Consider the following 14,373-nt stretch of genomic DNA (forward strand, 5'->3'; position numbering starts at 1 on the left):
AGATGAATAATGTTAACGGATTCTGTTACTTCCAATCAGGTTTTGCTCTCTGAACGGTTTTCATTAAAGAGGTACGAAATCCAACCTCTCTCTTCATATTCATACAAAAATATTTAAAATACATATTTCACCAGCTAAATTTCAAACGGGGTTATTTACGATTTAAAAAGGAGTTCTGGCAGAGTACACTAAACCTGAGAAGAAATATTGTACACAGAGCTCTCATTTTTAGCCTTTCTTCAACAACTAAAATGCAAGAAAATTAAGATTCTTCATAGAGTTGGCTCATAGCATTAAGCTATTCAGTTATCATTTAGTAATGAGCAAATTTAAGTGTCCAAGAGGACACAAAACCTGGAAAAGTGGACAGGTACAAGACTGCAAAGGAAGAAAGACTTCGAAGAAAAATAAAAAACAGAGGCAGTTACAGTTAACAGTTACATTTCTCTTTTATTAATTCATAGAAAAAGGTGGGACGTATATAATAGCATTTCACAACCACGAGATAGCTGTGCGATATAATCCTCCTAAATGGTTTCTGACCCCTTCAAAGGACTTGGGTCAAGCTACGCTATCCTTCATGCTTAAGGAACATTAGGTACAGCTCCTAGAGCGTAGAAACCTGCTACATCTGTCATATAAACAAACTGATTTTGCTACACAGTAAAAAGTGGAATGGATGTACTGTGCCTAAACCTACCACCTAGTAAATCTACCACATTGAGGGTAATGTTACCCATTGAAAATAATGTAATAACTATTCTGCATAGTTACTAAGTGGAACATGCCACATATCTGCATGTCTGGTCAATTTAATCTCAGGTAACCAACTGCTGAAAATAAGCCGCCTTCTCCACCATAAAGTGGAGAAGTGTTATCCAGCAGCTGCCTCTGGAGTGGTGGTGATGTTCCTGCTTCTTATTTAAGAGTAAAATACTGGCCAGATTATTCTGAGTATGTGCATCATTTGCCCTCACTATAAATCTAACAACTTCATTACCACGTCAGACAAAGAAAGACTAAAAGAATTTATCGCCCTCAACACTTTGATTGCAAAGTCTTCACCCATAATGTTGTAAGTGGTGAAAAGAAACATAAAAACCTACAAAAACCTTGAATTTGGCTGCACCACACAAGAAACAACTCTGCCTCAACAGTTGCTTCGCCAGCGAGATAAAAAACGTGCTTTCTTGTACTCATGCATCACCTGTGACATGCATACCATAGTTGGAAAAAGCAGTGTCCTACAACTACATACTGATTTCTACATAAAGCCTAAGGACAATCATCCTTGGTGGTCAACCCAGAAAGAGCTCAAACTACAGACTCTGACTGCCACAGTAGACCACTGTACAAACTGATCAACCCAGCTGGTAACTTCCTTTAAATCCAACAGAGAATTTGGCGCTGAACAATATAAACATTCAAAGACAAGCTCTGGGTTTATAAACAAAAGTAAAATCATTAAAGTTATCTCCATCTTCATTATTATGAAAGGACCTGTAAAGTACAGCTTTCATAACCTCATCCATAAAGAGAATGGTTAGCGGAGAGTGGGAAAAGATGACCTGCATTACTTCTAGTGAGGAACAGAAATAAAATGCAACTGAATGGACTTCCATGAGTAAAGTGTTAAATGAATAATGCTTCAGTACTGTAACTGACTGCTACCTTTAACTCTCTTGGAAGAGGCCAAAAGAAGATGATCTTCAGGGAGAATATGGGTGATAATGCCAATAGCACGTTCAGCATGGAATCTGAAACAAGTTCAAAAATGCATATTTTTATTGAATTTTGACTTCTGAAAAGTTAAGAGTAAATTTAAATTAGAAAACCAAACCAAACAATTCTAAAATAAGAAGTCTCTAAAATGAAGGGACCAATTTAAATTCTATCATGAAAATTATTTGCAACTTGTATAACTTAGGAAGTACATTTTGCCCTAGTGACAGCATGAAATTTGCTCCCAACTTTTTTTTTTTTTCCAATATGTATCCACAATTGTACTTACAGCGCATTGTCAAATTTTCCAGAACTATACTGGTGCACATAAGAAGAATAAGCTAAATCTTCATGGGCTGTGGCTACATGGATGTTTTTTCCTCCAAACACTGACTGTCTGATATCAAGAGCTGTCTGAAAATAGTCACAACAAAAAGCTTATCAGTTGTATTGTAAACCCTTCCTGAATTTCCGTGTTTTTTTGTAATCTAAAGAACTACTGGCTCTGGAAAGAAAGTGTGTTGAGATATTATTCCCCCTGTGTAGTGAAAGTTTCTAACAAAAAGTAGGAATTAATTTTGTTTTGCTAAGCAACACTACCTAGGGAGCTGTCATTTTGCAAAACAAATGCTCCCTTAAAACTATATACACTCAAGTCTACAACACAGGATACTTTGCTATTTAAAGGTGTACACAAATGGACATCTGAGAAGTTTATCATCCATTTTTAAGGCAACAAAGGAAATGCCTCTGAAAGATCACTTCAAAAAAGCATGCAAATTTCTAAAAATTAGCAAATATCTTAAAGAGAACCCACAAAACATTCTCTGTTTCAAGAATGGTATGCCAGCATGCCTCAAATGACTGAACTTGGTTTTCCATCACATTAAGCTTAAAAGCCACTCACCCTTAAACCAAAATACATAACAGTGTTTAGCTAATCTCCAAAATTAGTTTAACTAAACCAACTTGGAAGACCCCACATACCTAACTGCACTCCTGCACTTTTAGAAAAAGTTCCAAGTTTGACTTTAATTACTGGAGCATGTACAAATATTACCAGATATGCTATGTTTAATACAATCCCATCTCAGTTTTATCAGACTTTTAGTTCAATCTATTAGCAAGCTGAAGGAAAGATACACGGCTACATTGCTAATGTAAAAACAAAATACTTAACTACAATATTTTGATCAAAAAGTTACCATCATTTAAAAACAACCCCAGCCATCCATCCCAATTTGCCATTACAAAAACTCGAGTACAAACACTTGAGACATTTCATAGATTTCATAGACATTAGTTTATCTGTGTTAGAAATGGAACACGCATGTAACATACCTGATAAATTGCAACAGATTGGCATATATTATCTACATTCAGCAAGTAAAACCCATAGTCTAGTAACGTGTCGGAATATTTTGGGTGTTTGGCTCCAAAATGCTCCCTGTAAAGACATAACTGTATTATAACCAGAAATAAGCAAGACAGTTTAGAACGATATTGTAATGATGCTACGTACCTTGCTAGATACACAGCATGCTTTATTAATTGCTCTGCTTTCTTAAATTCACGTTTTACAACACAAGCCTAGAGCAGACAGGAAACAGTACATGTGAGAGCAGGCCTTTTCAAAGCATCTCTGTTCTACTGATCAACTTAATGACCAACTAGGGTGTTCAGTTTCAAAATTTCAGTGCAATTACTAAACCATTTTTTAATTCCTCAAAAAATCCTCCCAGATATAATATTAACTAACATATTTTATAGTAATAGAACTAATCCACAAAAAATGCATAGCTATTCTCTACCTAATCTGTAATTAGACAAGGGGTAGAAGCAAAATGGCTACTTTGTGGCAGAGATTGTTGTTCTTTCAAAAAACTGTAACTCCATTTCAGAGAAGAGGAAAAAAAAGCTTTAATTTCTACGAGACACGTCTTCTCTGGTCAAAAATTCAGGTTGTTTAGGTATAAAACTGATGGTGCCGCAGTAAACCGGCAAACAAGATTTGATAATACTATGAACTGGAACACGCTATCCTAAGATTCTACATGGTTTACTGTACATTAACAGACTTGCTTTTATAGATCTTCTTTGCAACTAAATTATCAGCAAACTTTCCATTCACCTTTGAAGCTTGTCTTAAAACATCCACCACTACTTTTACAGGCAAGCCAACTGTGATTTCCTTCATAGCTTCTATACACCACTTGTAAGCCTGCAAACAAAAAGCTTGTATTAAATACCATTACCTTTGAATTCAAATCATGTGGAAACCTTAAGAAAATACTATTTGTCTCTCATAACAAAAATTCTTTGTTTAGGGATCGCCTTTTGGCTTAAAAATTAAATTGCTAAATCTCATTCAAGCCTTATTGCTTGATTCTTCTTAAGTTTATAGCTGGAAAGAGAGAGGTGGAAATCAAATGAAGTAACTAGATCGATTTGTTCAGAAAGTCAGTGACAGCTAGGAAAAGGACTCAGGACTCTTGAAGACCATGCAGTCCTACACCTGGTATCATGGCCTGGTCCATTTCTCAGACAGGTAAATGCTCTACTTTTCTTCGAAAAAGAAAGGTAAAGATGACTGAGTTCTGCTTAGAGAGACCAGCTACCCATTTCTACTTAATTACCTTGAATTAAATTTATTCAGAACACAATTCCTGAAGAGCTGTCTAAAGTTTCAACTCGTAAGATAAAGAAATTAATTGTTAAATACTTGCTAATATTATTCTAAACAGACACTTCAGTAACTTTATAATGGATTAATTTCTTTTTGTCTTTGGCAATATCAGTTTCAAATGTTTCCAGGCCCCATGCAACCAAGATCTTTTAGTCATTATTAGACTATTTTGGAACCAAGAAAATCATAGCTTAACAGGTTTGCTAAAAAACGGATTTTGCAGAAAATGGCTGAATGAAACACTAGTTTTGTTCTGTGTTTCCCAATTACAAGGCCACAGACTACTTCTTGCTATATAATTATTTGCATAATTACCGTGACACACATTTTAAGAAGTTACAGGCAATTGTGGATTTGGCAGTCAGATCCCAGGAAGGCAATTTTTTAAATAGTTTTCTGCACATTACCAGTGTACTTGTGTGTACTGGAGCCCAGCTGTAGTTCATTCAAGATTCCATTAAAAATTTAATAGGAGTTTTGTTCAGAAAGTAATAAGGCTCCTTGTGGTTTGCACTAACTAAATAACAGCTTACAGGTAAAGAATGTCAGTTCCCACCACGACATACTAGTACCACATGCTATTTTAACGGTATATAAAGTTTTGTCTAATGGAAAACAGAAACAAACGCCTCAAACTAAATGTTTTTCAGTTGCTACCAAGTAATGTAAATTTGAGACTCAACCTTTGCCAGAAGAAATCCAAGCTACCTACTGAGCCCGTATTAGGGAGTCATTATACAGTTTATCAGAAGTCCCCTGAAAACAAACCAGTCCCACTCACCTCATCATAATGGCTCTTTGCAAAGAGTAGTGCACACAGTTCCCCATAGAGCGCTGCTTTGTTGGCTTGTTGACCGTGTTTTGCAAGTTTGTCCATGTAAGACTGCGCTAGTTTGAATGTTTCTTCTCCCAGGTGGTATTTACAATTGCCATTTCGAACATGCAGCAACCTTAGGAAAAAATATGAGAAGTCTTGAAACTTTTTTAAATGACTTCGTATAATCTGCTCCAATCTACAGGGTTATTACACATCTATAATCTGATCAGCTAAATTACACTGGAATTGGGTTACTGCCACTCCGCAAAACAACACCTGTTTTGAATCCAATGCATTTCACACCTTGTTGTGCCTTAAACAAGAATGGTTACTGGTTCAAGCATGTTAAACATTTAATCCCTCAGTCATACTCGGGGTGGTTTTCTTTTTTGTACCCTTAATAAAATACATTCTGCCCAACATGAATACAACTCTAAGCAAGACATACATAGAAACAAAAAACGACAGTGGATTCACTTTGCATTCCTGAATCTGATGCTCCCTGGTTTCTTCTGCAAGTGCATGCCGGCATCCAATCTTTATTTTAAATGGTATTCTAAGAGTCAAACAAAACCAAGAAGTTATTTTACAAAGGCTTTCACTACAGCCTTGCTGCAACTGAAACAATATTAGTGAGAAAGAAAAAACGCCTATTTGGAAGGGTAGGGATGATAATATTGTTTAGTCTCGATACAAGATGTGCGTGAAGTATGACCTTGATAGCATATTGGTGCCTCCAGGCACACACTGTTATTGATAGTAATCTTTACTATCCCAGAACAAGAATGGCACTAGGAAGCAAGAAGGCTTTTTCCTGCAGCACCTCTGAACGATGAGAAGACGCAACTAGCTTCAAGGTTGTAGGATGTATTCAAGAACAATAAGGAGGCAATAGTAAAGTCCAAGTAAATTATCTAACTGAGAGAAGGAAAACACCAGTTCTCACACTGAGTTAGTCTGTGAGACTTTGACAATTATCTTGAAATAACTACTCAAGAGTTGCTAATCCTTAGGTACCCACAGAGTTAGGCTCAGATGCAGTAAGACAGTCTCTGGAACTCAAGTCAGATACACATAAGATCAAAAACTCAAGGTTTTTTCTTAATGCCCTATGCCAAGGGTATCAAAGATAGGGCCGAGCTCCCGGAGGGGCAGAAATTCAGGGTGGGGCCAGCCACCAAAATCCGAGGTATGAAGCCCTGCTGGGGGATACATTTTGGCAATGGTCCACATTTAAGCGGGGATGGCTCCATCAACCAACAGTGCCACTTGTTCTACTGCCACAGATGGGTTTGGATCTAGCCTGCAAAGAACCCTGCCCTCCAGATTGGGCCCAGGGTACCAAGCACATCTCACACGCCTGCCCCATGCTAGCTTTGATAGGTTTTGATCTGTAGGATTAACGGCCGCCTCAGGAGACAGTGCTGCCAGATGCAGACTAGTACAGCAGTGCTGAAACCTTTTCTCACTATGCTAACAATTTCAGTTCCTGGTATCTATTTAAAACAAAAAGGGTTTTCTGTAAATGTAAGCCAGCATTTATTCAGTGCCTCATATGCTAAGCCTAGAGGGCAGAACTATTTCTTTATCTATCAAATGACAGAAAGAGACAGCTGCCTATCTGCAACTGCAAAGGCCTACCTTCTGGAACGTGCAGTGAGTTCCTGGAAGATAAACTTCTCTTCCTCCTGGAAATTCATTACTATGAAAGGGATAACATATTTTGACAGTGACTAAGAAAACCTAGCAAATAAAGGACAAATCTAGAGAAGGAAATAAAAATACACAATAAAGCACAGTGAAACTGAATGTAGTGTACTGAAAAATAGGGGCTAATCCTTTGAAACGATGATCCTTCAGTACTCTGAAGCCATAATGTGAACTCGTTTGAAATGAGGTGGATCCTCTCACACTGTGAAAGGAGGGAAAAGGGGAAATGGAAGAGACTTTTGACTGGATGATCCTCCTCTTTCTTAATTGAAGATCCTGTGCCCATTAGGAGTAAAAGATTTAAAAGTTACAGCTGCATACGCTTTCTGCATCAATACAGTGCTGCCAAAAGTACCCTTCAATTTAATCTTATTAAAATGTACCAGGGAAAATGCCACCACTAGTTCATGCCACGGAAACTTAGCATGCATTCAAATTAAAATACAAATTTCAAAAGTATTTTTGCAGGCAAAGGGTGCCTCTTACATGATGGTACATACAACATGGAACAATCAAAGAATCATGTTTCTAACTGTTCTTCATAGCAACACACATCCCCAGTACCACTAGCTGTGCTACATAAAATAAGCAAATTTCAAACAATCATACCCTGAAACCACATTTCTTTAAAAAACAAAACAAAACTCATATTTAAAAATATGTTGCCATTTATAAAATCCAATGCAAAAAGAAAGGGGAGAATCAGTTCCACTTGAAATTTAAATGATTTTTTTTTGTTCCTTAAGCACCAAAATTTCATTTTTCCCAGAATTTTACTAGTGTTCATTAGCAAGTAAGTCGACTCTAGCAGGCTCCGCATCCTGTGCATCAGCATCCCCACGCTTCAAAATCACAGCGGGGCACTTTAACTGAAGCTTGTTTGACAACCTTTAGTTAAAGCACCCCTGCCGCCATTTTGAAGCAAGGGCATGCCAATACAAGGGATGCAGTGGGCGCTTTAATTAGAGAGGCTCTCTGAGTCCCCCTAATTAAAGTGCCCCCACCCCCATCCGAAGCACATGTCAAAACACCCACTGAGTTCAGTGCAAAAGAACATAGTTTCTAAATATATGTTAAATGGTAAAGAAACAACTTTCTGAAGAGACAAACAAAAAGTTTAGAGCATCCCTGAGTGGCTGTGCAACTGTTAAACCTCACAGTATGATCCAATTTTGCAAAATGTCCATGTTTGTGTCTGCCTTACAATGTTATCCTCAGGTACCAAAGATTATTAATTTTGCAGTCACATGCAAAAGAACTCTTAATTTCAAAGCATGGGAAAGGCAGAGAAAGTAGTTTTATGTGCAAGAAGAACTTGCACAGATTGAACTCCAGTTTCCAGACCATCAGGAGCCAGTTTTAGTAGAGTGATGTCAAGAGTCTGCAATGGATCTGAGAAATCCAAAAGGCCAGATTTGATTGTTTTTAAAAAAAGAATATTTGAAGTCCAACTTCTTTCTAAAATGGAGGCAAAGTTAGGAGAGCAGGGAACTGTACGGTCTAAAGGGATGGTTACACCAACTAATTTACCTTATTGCCTTTTCAACTACATGCACGTACTGTTCCCAAAACAAAGAGGCTTTTTAAGTGCTGTGTACACCACTTGTGAATGAGCTTCTTGGTATAGTTATTTGATACAGCTGAAATTTAACTTACCAATTCAGTGCATTTTTGTACCATTATTTTATTGTTTGCCAATACGCCTGAACATGAAAAAGCATGTCCTCTAGCATGCTTTTGCCTTAAGGGATTTCATACTGAAAGCCAAGATCCTGTCTACACTACAAAAGTCATGGTCGGCTCTATTCTAGCATAACTCAATTATTATGTTTAGGGATATCTGTATTCCAACACCAGACTGATATTGTTTTTGCTAGTATTAAAAGAAAAACAGTATTCCATAATTATGTGGGTTATAATACTGGTCCATAACAATGTGGAAAGATATTCAATGTGGTCCACAATAGCAATAAAAAAAACCCCTAAACAATCTTGTGTCCTAAACAGTGCAACTGCATAGTTATATTTGCAGCACAGAAACATTGTCCATACATCCCACTGCTAGCCTTGTATTAGCTTTTCCCTGCCTCTTGAAAGGAAAACTACTGCAGAACTGTACACAGGTTCTTGCTTGTGGGCTCTATTACACTTAGATGCGTGTCATGCTATTGACCTGAAGGTAAAACAAATAGAAAACACCACAAAACATGACACAGTTTAATATCCCCAATGACCCCCTTGCAGCACTTCAGTATTAAATTCCTGCAAACATGCAACGAATGAACTTCTAGTTACCTGGGGGAAAGCAACACTCATCCTTGTGTTGCTTATTGTAAGAACCACAGATCAACAAACAGGCCTGAAGATTCCAAGGACAGAGCCTCAGGTCTTCAGAGCTTTTTATCATCAGTTCTCCACAGACTGATGTTTGTTTTAAACAGGTCAGGCAGTAAGGAATTCCGGGATGCAATGAAAAGAACCTCTTCAATTTATGTGAGGCTGTCTTCAGAACTCTCTCATACACGAGACCAACTGTTCCCGAGAGGGCTAATGGTAATTTAAGTCCGACCTTACCTTACGCAACATTCTACTGCACGAAACCAATGAAGTATTTCATCGTGAAGGGCGCATAACTGAAGGCAGGAAAGAAACACTTTCTCAGCGTCACTATACCAGCCAGCGTCCGACAGGAATCCTCCTAGAAATTCAAGAGCAAATGAAACTGCCCATTAACACGCTGCTGTAAGACGACAAAATTTAGTTTTAGCTCATGACATTTGTTCCAATTAGCTGTTTCACCACAGACGGGAGAAAACAAGTGCCTATCCTATGCCCGCACCAAGATACAGAAAGGCAGCTCTAAAACAATCTGGGAAGGAGCCTGCAACGAGGACGTTCCTACAGGTATTTACAAAGAAATGTTGCATATAAAACTGCACGTAGAGCATGTGGATCCTGAAATGCTTCCACTTTACAAGGCTCAGGTTTAGAAGAGGATGTAGGAGTCTCTCGGTCAAATCATGCTCATTGGTGTGTGCGCATGTGCACGTGTGTTGTGACAAAACTGGGGGAAGAAATGTAAAATTAATACACTGAAGGTATGCACTGTAAAGACTTTTTGTAAACCTACTTTCAAAACATTTCTCTGTTAATCAAAAGGTGTAATTTGCAAAGTAACCTAGAACTCTCTAGCTCTTGTCAGATTCTGACAAAGTAGCACACACTGCTATACACACAGTATAAAAAAACCCTATACTTTTCACATATAGTCTCACATTTCAAACCCATGCATATTCAGTTATAATGTTTTAAAGAAAAGATTTAAAAATATTTACTACTCTGTTTCATGGAGTGTAATTTAAACTAAAGCATCACAATTAAATAGTCTTAGTTATTGTCATTGCATTACCTAAAACAAAACCAATCTGGATTGCTTTTTCTTTTACAGCAGAATCTGATTCTGCTATGTAGGAACACCGTCGACTGAATGAATAGGCCAGTACAGAGGCAACTTTTACTCCATGATCCATCAAAGCCTGAAAACAATGATGAAGTAGATGCCTGAAAGGAAAGAAAAAGAGAACGTATTTATTAAAGAAGAGATGTATTCTGAAAGAATTCTAGGGTGCAGGCTCTTTGGTACAACAGATGCAACTGTGAATAAGTCATAAATGCCAACAGAATTCTAAAATACTGAAAATTGTGCCCAAAACCAACACACTGAAGTATTCAAGGCCAGTACTGAAGTTCTTCAAGGGCACTGCATATATTTATTTTATATGCATAAGATACCAAGGTCCTTGAAACAGAAGCCACCACCACATATCATGTTTAAGTCAGCAAAATAACATTTCTGACAGATTTATAAAAAGGCAAATGAGCTATTATTTACACTGCAATTGAAAGCCACTTTTATAAAAGTGAAATACAACAGGATCCACTGTTTCCAACTTGAGACCCTTGGAAAAAACTAATAGTAGAAGAGTCATCAAGAACAAGGCCAGGAAGAGAATAAAAGGAGGGCAATATTTTAAAAAAAGCCACGCCTTATTTTGGATATAATGAATAAGGCCTGAAGAGGTTGGTTATAAACATGATTGGACAGAATGGGGCTGTCAGAGACACGGAATGCCTCATCTTAAGACATTGTTCGTATTAGTTTGTTAGATAAGCATTTGTAAGTGGCGGGGCATAGATAGGCAGATTTTTAATAAATATATTATACATATACGTGTGCATCTGCCACACTCTTATTGATCTGATTTACATCCTTCACATGTAATCATTGCATTCAGTGTGGGAAAGGAAGAATCAAGACTTGCAGTCCTGGAACCTTTAAGACAACACTGGAGAGTTGCCAAAGCAACCACAGGATTCATGTCTAGCATATTTTAGTTGAGTAAGACTAACAAAGAATTCATTTGGGTGACCAAATGCCAAACAGAGCTTTTAATGGTTTTACCCGTTTACCTACAAATTTACAGATTATATAAAGAACCAAGACCTGGAATTCAAAAGCCCTTCTGCAAAGCTGGAAGAGAGAGTTATAGCAGTCATCAGTTAAGCATAAGACCTAGAGGGCAAAGGGGATATTTTCCCAGTTTAAGACCAGGCAGGAAGGATTAGAGCTGAACACCCAAACAATTTAAATCTAAAACACAGCATGAGTTACTTTATTCCCCCCCCTTAGTGATTTTTATACATTGTCTTCAGTGTTGCATGCAATGATGTCTCTATGTCTCTCTTATTTACCACATATCTGTATATTTCCTCGTTTAATCACATATTTTTCCTCCACTTCCACACCATTTAGTTTATCCTTTAGGAGTGGTCTTTAAAATAATTAGTTATAATTACTTTTTATCGTACACCATATAAATCATATATATGAAGCACTGCAATATATTTAAAGGGAAGGGAATGACAATAACCTAACTGCCTTAGGTATCAAGTATGTTCTCTCCATACTATAAAAAGGGGTCAGGAGGTTTCCTTGCCCTGAATGATATAAATCCAGTGAGACAGTGGTGGCAGTGTAATCTTACCACATCTGGTTACCGAGAGGGTTGTTAGGCTGTGTGTGGCAACTGCAGATGAAAGGGACCTGAATGTCTAAGATTCCCATTTAGGAGAGGGTTTAATTTAAAGTTTCTTCTAAAGACATCCATCAGTTAAAGCAGTTGTTTCAAAATACCATAAGAGGTCTTAAACTCACCTGAGAAACCTTAAAAAAAAAAAATACTGCTTACTGATATAATTATTTTCCTAGCTACAGTTTAGTACAAGACGGTATCAAGAACCAGGCAAGCAAAACAAAACTGTACTCCTGACAGTCACCCCATTAGGCACATATTTAGACCACTTCTGGCTCTGGGGAAAATAGGGAAGTGCTTGCCAGGATTAAGACCAGATTTACTATAGAATCCTTGACATACTTGACTCCCAGAATACGGAAGCGTGTACTTGAAAGTACCGGCTGAAAGGATAAACAAACGCACATGTTCAAAAAACACTCTGCATACCACTTTCCAGTAAGTGCAACTACAGTAAGACGTGAAAAAATTAGATGCAATTAATCAATATACTAACATTTACCTTTTATCCAAAGCTCGTAGCACCTTTGCAAAAACTTCCAGTTCACAGAATTCACTGCCAAGCTGGCATAAGCGGCCTTGTTGGTAAAGCTAAAAGAAGCACATTGTTAAAAACAGAAGTTAAGATTACAAGAAGAGGAGAAAACAGTATGATAATAAGATCGTAGTCAAGTTTTTACTCATCCCATTTGTAAGCTACAGCAGGCTACTTAAAATGGGGTAAACGAGCACTCAAAATGGGACTGCTATCACAGGAGCATGTTATCACCGCATGATAGTTATTCCAAAGGAAAACCCAAGTTGAACAAAAGTATTAAGGAAGTGTGGAAGGTGGACGGCTATCAGAAATCAGTGCCTAGGACTATATTTTATGTCCAATACAACTTGCCACTGTTGCTCCATTAACTGATAAGCTTACGGTTACTAAGATGTCAGTTCATTAAGCAAAAATATATACAGCTTATCTTACACAAACAGAGTTGGCAAGTGGATTTATTAGAAATCTCTTTAGCGACCTGTACATTACAAAGCTACCCCATCACTCCACCACAGAAAAACGCTGAGTTTTCTTGAGTAAAAATGAGCTAAAGAATATATCTGTTTAATTGCATTTTGGTGGGATAGTACTGCCCACTCACAAGTGGAACATTTTTAATGTATTTGAAATCTGACTCCATCAGATCTCACAGACTGAACAGTTGGATTGTGTTAATGTTCAGTACAAAACGATGCTACACAATGCACAGCAGCATGTAAAAGGGTATTGACAGCTCTGTAGATGTCACTATTGAACCTGCTAATGATACAGGCTACAAACCGAAGTGCAATTGCATTCCCCATCCACATTTTCAACCTCAACTGAAATAGGACTTCTATTCAGCAGCTACAGAAAGAAATGAGAAGATACTAGACATTTTTCACTTACTCATTGGACACTGATATACTTCATAAAAGTACTTTTACTTTTTTTCCGCCCCTCTCCCCCAGATATGTAAAATGTATGCTCCACTGCTGTTAGCACCATATTAGGAACACTGAAACAGCACTGTTTCTTTAACAGCTTAGTGCTGTTAGGAAAAATTAGTCAGTGCTTGCCAATTCTTCAGTTTTCTGGAGCATAAGCCAACACGGATTTGTTTACTACATTATGTATTCTACTGTGATCATCAATGTACCCTTAATCCTAAGAGAAGGGAAAAGAGTTGGTATTTCTTTAGGTCCAACATCTTAAGTTTTACTAAGTCTAATAGAAAATGTTTGTAGTATGTAACAGATACAAAAATGTAGCACAAAGATTGTTCGGAAATATTTTTCCTGCAGTGTTTGTATTTGGACAAATAGCACCGAGCTAATACACGGAAACCAGAAATCTACTCGCAGGACTGACCGTAATACAAAATGAAAGCAGTATACAAGTCAAAATACACAGTGGCAAGTCAATTAGATCATTCTCAAATCAAGATATAAACAACCCATGCTATTGATAACAGAAGACCAGAAAGTCATTTTGCAACGTGATAAGTCAATAAAGTCCCTTTACCTTCAGTCAGTTGAAGCATTCAACTAAAAAAAAAAAAAAAAATCTGATCAGCTAAAATGAGAGAGTATAGTTTCTTAGATGCCAGCTAACTCGAGCATTTTTTTAAATCTTCACAGAATTCAAAACAAAATACTTTAAAAAGATTGTAGCAGACTTAAGAAAAACTAGTCACTGCCAACCAACTCAAAAAATCCAATGATTTAAATGGAAAGACTAAGATCCAGAAACAAAAGCTGTTTCACCAACCCACAGCTTGTGCCTTGACCCTAGGAACCCTTTGCTCATGAGTACTTCTATTGCCTTA

General features: G+C 37.4%; 1 protein-coding gene across 2 annotated transcripts in view; it reads right to left on the reverse strand.

The window, feature by feature from the left end:
- APPBP2 (amyloid beta precursor protein binding protein 2) overlaps positions 1-14,373 on the reverse strand; it is a 31,672-nt gene that overhangs the window by 7,060 nt on the left and 10,239 nt on the right. The window contains exons 2-11 of one of the 2 annotated variants that reach the window (XM_090025683.1): positions 14,070-14,092; positions 12,531-12,619; positions 10,345-10,496; positions 9,510-9,633; positions 5,190-5,358; positions 3,854-3,943; positions 3,245-3,312; positions 3,064-3,169; positions 2,012-2,136; positions 1,672-1,757 (exon numbers count right to left, since the gene is read on the reverse strand). In XM_090025683.1, coding sequence (XP_089881809.1) covers positions 1,672-1,757; positions 2,012-2,136; positions 3,064-3,169; positions 3,245-3,312; positions 3,854-3,943; positions 5,190-5,358; positions 9,510-9,633; positions 10,345-10,465 — 889 coding nt within the window. In that variant the 5' untranslated portion in view covers positions 10,466-10,496; positions 12,531-12,619; positions 14,070-14,092. The remainder of the gene's footprint in view (positions 1-1,671; positions 1,758-2,011; positions 2,137-3,063; positions 3,170-3,244; positions 3,313-3,853; positions 3,944-5,189; positions 5,359-9,509; positions 9,634-10,344; positions 10,497-12,530; positions 12,620-14,069; positions 14,093-14,373) is intronic. The other variant, XM_090025682.1, reaches the window with a different exon arrangement.

Source organism: Crocodylus siamensis, chromosome 13 (assembly GCF_052110815.1).
Source record: "Crocodylus siamensis isolate JL-2025a chromosome 13, ASM5211081v1, whole genome shotgun sequence".
Taxonomy (NCBI): domain Eukaryota; kingdom Metazoa; phylum Chordata; order Crocodylia; family Crocodylidae; genus Crocodylus; species Crocodylus siamensis.